The 7,186-nt window shown below is 53.5% G+C and overlaps 1 protein-coding gene across 1 annotated transcript in view; it reads right to left on the bottom strand.

Moving 5' to 3' along the window:
• Nucleotides 1–174: 174 nt before the first annotated feature.
• The window catches only part of KIAA0930, a 44,817-nt gene continuing 37,805 nt past the window's right edge, over nt 175–7,186 (bottom strand). The window contains exons 9-10 of the mRNA XM_079937770.1: nt 6,455–6,613; nt 175–6,098 (exon numbers count right to left, since the gene is read on the bottom strand). Of these exons, the coding sequence (XP_079793896.1) occupies nt 6,058–6,098; nt 6,455–6,613 (200 nt within the window). The 3' untranslated portion in view covers nt 175–6,057. The remainder of the gene's footprint in view (nt 6,099–6,454; nt 6,614–7,186) is intronic.

Here is a 7,186-nt window from a genome sequence, read left to right as displayed (position 1 = left end):
ACTATGCCAGCCTTTGTACGTGTCTCCAGCTTCACTGCATCTGGGAAGGTGGGTGGTGATTCTACTCTACAGTTCACAAAACCCTAAGGAGGTGCAGCTTGTCGAGGGGACAGAGCCACGCGGGCTCCCTCCAGTGTGACCTGAAGGTATGTATGTGCCCACTGAAGGACTGTGCTTCACTGGTTTCTGAAATTGGCTAAAATCCTTTAAACAAAATTGTTTATTTAAATTATAATCACTAAAGTTTACTAAAAACCATGGTATTTCAAACTGAGCAGTCTAATTGTTTTATTAAAGTCAGGTTCCAGGATGAAAGACCCTTAACCCACAAATAGGAAGGAAGTATCTTGTTAATAAGCCTGTTGGCTTACGTGGAGGCCAAGTCAGGAGGGAATTTAATGTTGCTGTGGGCAAAAGCAAAGACATCTTTTGTTTAATCATCCCCAGAACAAATATTTTTCCTTCCTCATATAAATTTTCCAGCTGTTCTGTCATTTTAACAATCGAGCACGAAGTACAGCATGTTTACACATCCAACACGTATATATACAGTGAACCGTGTTATTGTCTGGAGTCAGTTACTTTACACTTACCCCTTCTGCCGGTATAAAATTCCCAAAGGTTTTCCCTTCCAGTCAACATTTTTTTCCTAAGCCAGGGCATGACAGTAGTTCCTAAAAGTGCATCTAGGTCAGAATAAAAACGCAAACAGCAGCATAGCCCTCAAGAGTAAGCAGTGAACAGGAATGCAGTTACTGCAGGTATAGCTTCCAGGGTACAGACTGTCTCCCCACCTCTACTAATCAGGTGACTGTCTTAAAAGGACCTCCTCACTATTAACAACAAGGGGGCTGATGTGGGTGAGAAGGAAGTCACCTTTTTCACCTACTAAACTGCCTCCTTTCTAGGTGCTGTCTGTACGCCTTCCGAAGGACAGGCCACCCTTGGTGACGCCAGTTCAGAGAATCCTGGCTCCGGTGTTTCTGAGAGAGATGTGCTGTGATGACCTTTACTCTATTTCTAGATTTGTGGAAGTGTCCCTCGCAGACTGCCCCCCTTTTTGTTGTCATTTTCTATAACCTTCTACAGTGTCTTAGGCCTTACTTGTGCCCATCACCCTATGACGTAAGAGTGCACCTGACCACAGAAAGAAAAAGCCCACTGCCTGAGCAGTGCTTCCAGCTGCAGGAACCGGAGTAGGAGGCTCTGGCAGAGTCAGCCTGAGGGGCTGTGAGCATCCTCGGTGTCAACCCGAAGAACCGGGGCTGGGAGGCAACAGCCAGCCACGGTCCAAAGCCACCTTCCAGAAGACCAGTAGCTCATGCGAAGCCTGCCAGAACAGGAACTCGGGACTCCTTTTATTCTAGTCACTTTCCCACTTCTCCCAGGGCCTTTGCAGAGGTTCTCTGGCAAAGGCTTGGGAATTTTATAACTGACTTCACAGGGGCTGAGAGAGCTGACCCTGAAACAATCTCTGGTTTCATTTTGCAAATACAGCGTCTGACCAAACTGTAGCTGCTGGCCTCCAGGCCCCTCGCTGACGCCCAGGCCTGCCAGAGCCAGGGTGTGAAAGCGCCAAAGGAAGTTTAAGACGCCTCTGGGGGGAAGTTCAGTGTCAATCAGTAAATTAGCGCACTGCACTGCTGCAATATCTGTAATCTGAAACACCCACTGGAGGAAAACAGGCACAGATTCATCAGAGGAGAGATAAATAATACCCAACATGCAAATCAGCTTTCAAAAGAAATGCAAAATCATAAAGCCCAGCTAGCAGCCGGACACAAACAAGTGCTTAGAAATTACTTCTATTGTATGTGGAAGATGGTTAATCCAGAAGCTGTTGACAGAGCTTATGGAAACAGCACTGCCAGCTAGATCCTAATATAGCCAATGTATGCCGTCCTGGTGTTTCTGCTAAAATATATTTTGTAGAAATCATTTTAGTTAGGCCTCAAAGTAGTGATAAATCTCAACAGGTTTTCTTCGTAGGTTTACATATTCTCACACACAGAACTCGTTTGGAGACCATAAAAGATTGCTATTTACACCTAAATCGTCCAACCTTCTAGGAAGTGGGGACTAAAGACGACACTGGCAGCCGCTCAGCAGCATTGGAGCGTCGCTGTTGGTTTTCAGATACTGAGCTCAGGGCTGGAACCGCAGCCACGAAGATGCCCGCCTGCCCTGGGAAGAGTAGAAAACTACACACCAACGGCTCCACGCGGCTGGCTGCCTCTGCTTCTGAGGCTCTACCCGCTGTGGACTCTGAACCCAGCCCCAGGCCACTCGGTGTTCAAGTGATTTGGCTTCTGTGCGGTGTCCCGCGAGTTGTCCAGGGCTGTCTGTTCCCGGGGCTTAGACGAAGGGCTGCAGGATTCCTTCTCTGCTGAGGATCACGTCCGTCAGTGAACAGGAACAAAGGTAAGAAGCCCCGGTGCACCCATCACCCGACTCCCGGGGGACTGCTAACGCCTCCAGAGGCTACTTCCACTCCAGGTCCAGGGCCCGATGTCGGCCAGCATCACATCCCTGTCGGAGTCTGTGTCCCATTAGGGCGGTTATCTTTTTGAAGGGAAGTAATTCTGCTGTCTGATACACAGAAGAGAGAAAGCCTGCACAGGAATAATCAATGTACTGGCAAAAGACACTTGGTTTTGTAACTAAATTCCAGCTATGTTGGAAAACTGAACAGAATTATCAGAGTGAAACCTATCACCAAGGCGCATTAAAAAGTTGACAGTTTTATAGGTAAATCTATATTTTCAAGGTAACTCTTTGAAGAATTTTGGCCAGCAATTTAAAACCCCCTCATTACAATAATGTCGAATGTTGTTCAGAAGTCAGTCGTTAGAATGTACCAACTGCATAGGGACTTCCTCTGGAATGTCTTTTAAGAAATAGTTTTCACATCATTCTTCAAAAATCTCTACTGACTAGTTTGTCTGTGATTAAAACAGCAAAAATAGGTCCTGGTTCGATTCTAGCTAGATTCTTTGAAAAAAAAATCACATCAGGAACATGCCTGTCTGCCGTTACTATCATTGACAGAAACCTACTTGATTTCTGATGATTTGTTCACAGTCCTTGAGAAGCCCAAACGTTAGCAAGGCTCTGACTTGCCAGAAAACCCACGCTATCTCCAAGTTGACTGGCTTTAGAATGTTCTGCCCTTTCTTCTCTTTGACTACTTCTCTGTTACTTAAAAATAATATCCTTCTTTTGAAATAACAAACCTCAGCTGTTTGCACAGACAACTGAAAGTTCCTTCCATCAGACATCGGAATGGAGACTAAACACTGCCTGAACCTTCGGGTGCTGAAGGAGATGGAAACAGAGAAGACACGGGTCTGATTCTAAAAAGAAGATAACTTTCTTATTAATGTCCTAAAAAGCTTAGAGGTTACAGGTTTCTTCAAAGGAAAACTGCACTTTAATTCCAATTCCCGTTTAAGAGATGTTCACGCGCTTTGGCTGTCCCCTCCTTATACAAGAGACAGGCATGTTCCCAGAAAACGAAAGATGGCCCTACAGGAAGTAAGATGTGTCAACACCAGGACGCCCTGGGATGTCGGGGCCTCAGTTCTGGCCCCGTCACTTGTCACTCTGTTACTGATGTCATTTGTGACTTTGAGAAAAGCAAAACTCAGAGTAACAGCTTACTGCCTAGTTACCGAGTGCCTCTAAGCATGTTTTAAATTCAGTGTCAGAAGTAGCCTCTGGAGGATTTAAGACTGAGAAAGGTCGATTCCACGGAATGTTCGTGCATCAGTCCTGGGGCAGCACGGTGTCGAGGCTCAGTGTCGACTGGGGCCAGACGCCTGGGTTGGGCTCCTGTTGTCCCAACCTCTCGTGTGTGGCTGCTCCCTCATCTGTAAGAAGGGGGTGATGACAAGCAGCTAAACGTTTAGCACGGTGCCTGCACACGCTAGGTGCTACCTAAGTTCACGCGCTTTACCAGTGAGGCGTGATCTCTAAGACCACTGTGGCCCGCATGGCTAAGCTCTGCAAAGCACGTTCACGCGTTCCTTGCAACTGGCCCTCAGTTACCCTTCGAGGCAGAACTTTCGTTTGAGGAGGAGCCGATTTCTGGCTCCAGTGTGGGCGGACCCTTCCCGGGCTCCTCCCCTATGAGAACGGGGAGGGCGGCTGCACTGCGCATGTGCGAAACGACCTCATCCCTCCGCGGCAGATACGTTAGGACTGCATTTCTCCCAAGAACTGAGCCAGTCTTCAGACCCCAGAAGACCAGGAAGAAAAGGAGCCTGAAGGAAAAGCTGTAATTCAGCTGCCTCGGACACAGACGTGGCTGCAGAGTTGGGCTCCCCAGAGAACACTCACCCGGCACCTGGGAACACCGGGCCAGGCTCACGGCTCCCTGAGGCGCTCTCTGCTCCAACACTCTGGGGCGTGACCTGACTCTGTGCTGCGCTAAGACAGTTTTGGAACGTGAAGCTGTGCGGGGAGCTGAGATGCAGCCGAGCACGAGCCGGGCGCTGTCAGAGAACGCAAGAACGTTCGCCCCGACCCCACCACTCACCTCCCCGGCCTGGTGACCAGGGTGTGGGGTAGGGTAAGCGTCCCGATGGTCTGCCACCTGACCTGAGCTGAGCTATGCAGGAGGGCTGGCCATCTCGCCCTGACCCGGTCGTGCACCGGAACCCTGGAGACTGCGGTGAGGTAGGTGGTATCAGCCCCATCGACAGGTGGGCAAACTGAGGCAGAATGAAATGCAGTAGCTCGCTTTTAATAACAGCATACAAAATCTGGAGAAGCCCCAAAGTAGTCCCCGGTTCCCGGAGCCCGACGCAGACCCTTAGAACGCGCAGAATGGAAACGGACGGGAAAACGCGCCCCTCCTCCTCTCCGTCTTCTGCCCCAGAGGCTCTCTAACCCTAGTACACCAGGAACCCTTCAAACACTCCTGAGGACGCAAGCAAAACAGAGCAGCAGAGACCCAGCTGACGGCTTATTCCCGTGGGCAGGGGAACGCTTCTCTTATCCAGGGGGCTCACGGTTTTCAGAAGAGCGCAATGTGTCACCACAGGTGGAAACCCCTCAAGCTGGGACGGGGCCTGACAAGCCACATGGAAGCCAGTTCCCCTTTGCCTCAGTGACTGGTCTGAGAAATGGGACCAGCACGCCCATTCAAAGGAAATACGCTCTAAGAAACCAGGGAAGATGAAACACCCTATCCCCTCCCCTGGCCCCAGAGGACGGAGGTTCTGCCTGGAACCTTCCTGGGAGAACGCAGACCCCTCCTCGCCCTTTGGCAGGGACCCCACCCTTCTCCTGCCCGGCTACCAAGCACTCTCTCCTGCCCTCAGAATCCAAATTCCGCAGGCCACGCCAGCGGAGGCGCAGATGGGGTGGCTGTCTCCAAGCTGGAGGTGTGTGTGTTGGTGATGCTCTTTGGCTGGAAGCAAAGGCCATTCTGGCAGGATGGGGGCCTGTCTGGAACCGGGCACGGGGTGAGGTATTCCCAGCCCAGGGCAAAACTATCAGACAGCCGTGTTCCCCGCTCCCCGTGGAAACCCATCTACAACCAGGAGTAAACGAGGGAGGACAGACGATCGGGACTAACTTGGATGCTGAAGGTCATCGGTACAGTGTCACAAAATCTGAAACCACTGTTCCTTAAGTGCTGACAGTCTGACACACTGCGTGCCCCCAGCCAGTGGTCTCTGCCTGCCGCCTGTCGGGATGCGTACATCGGGTCCGCAGGGCTGGACTCCCTCTGGATGCTGGCTGCTCCTCTGCTCTCTCTTATGCCTCTTGGCATCTCTGGTCCTCTTTGGGTGCAGAGGGTTCTCCAGAGACGGGCTGAGGGTGCCGGGTGGGTGGGCAGGAGCAGAGCCAGCGGGGAGGAGAACGAGGCACTTCAGTTTGGGCTGGTGTTGGTGGAGCTGGCCCTGGCCCCGGGAGTCGAGTGGTCCCGCCTGGCTCCGGCTGCGGCGCTGGGTGGTCCCGGAAGACCCCAGTGACGATGGACAGGTAGGCACTTGGCAGCACTCCCAGGACTGGGCAGGGCTGGAGGCTCCGCGTGGGCCCCGCACACGGCTAGGTCATCAGGATGGGCTTCTGCCGTACTTCCAGGATGTCTAGGGCGGCGGGGAAGACGCGGGCGGTCACACCCCCAGTGCTCCATTTATGAAGGAAGCACGCCGCGTCGTTCACGGGCGTTTTCTCTTCCAACCCTCGGGTGACTGCGGTGCTGTGACCACCCTCCGTGCAGATGGGGGACGAATGGGCTTGGAGCAGCTGCACCGCCTGGCGAGGCCACGGGGAACGGGGCTCACGCGGGGATTGGAGCCGCTGCCCGGCACCGCCCTGCGGCCCGTCAGTGACAGCTCTGCCTCCCCCTCGACTATAACGGGGTGGGCGCCAGGGCACGGCCCAAGGGGACACCTTCAGGGGCCATGGTTTTCCCAGAGGTCCCACACAAAGTCAAAATTACCTGTTAAAATCCGGTGCAGCGGCAAAGTGACGTAGGTTAAATGTGCATAAAGAAGGAAATTCCCGTCTGTTCGGTTCAGCTTCAGCCAGGACCCGACCAGGGAGCGCCCCGTGCCGGACAGGGACCGAGACCGCAGGTTGGTGGCATTGTGCAGGTCGGCTGGAGGGGAGAAGGCCGGTCAGGCCCAGGCGGCGGGGAGAACACCTCCCATTCCAGGTGGCGCCTCCCTGGCCCAGCTCGACCCTCTGCTGGGCGCCCCATCGCCCCTTCCTGCCTATCCAGCCCACTCCTACCCCTCAGGGCCCACCCCTCTGAGCCCTCCCTGACACCCCCTTCTCTGTCCTGGACAGTCTCCTCTGTGGGGTCTGGCGCATCGCCACACTGTGTCACTTCGCTGCTCCCCTCTGGTACTGTCTGTCACTGGGAGGCCATGGGGGTGAGGCTGGGATGACCTGTCACCATCAGCCTATCTACGGGTCGCCTGGGAAGGCAGGCTGGGGGCTACGAGTGCTTTCCTGCTGGTCTGGAAGTAAGCCGAGGTGAGGAAGGCGCTCGCCCAAGCTCACTCAAGAGCAGGTTGAGGCCGGTGCCGGCGTCTCCTGGCCCTGGCCAGGGTCTCGTCCAGCAGGCCCTCTGCCTCTGGGTCCTGCCAGTCAGGACCGTTCAACGCCACAGCCCAGCTCCTCCAGATGGCTTCCCGCTGCTCTTCTGACGAACACGGACCCGCCGCCC

The sequence above is a fragment of the Stenella coeruleoalba genome, assembly GCF_951394435.1.
Source record: "Stenella coeruleoalba genome assembly, chromosome: 11".
In the NCBI taxonomy this organism is placed as follows: Eukaryota; Metazoa; Chordata; class Mammalia; order Artiodactyla; family Delphinidae; genus Stenella; species Stenella coeruleoalba.
Note: the sequence above shows the minus strand (reverse complement) of the source record. Positions and strands in the feature narration are given on the sequence as shown.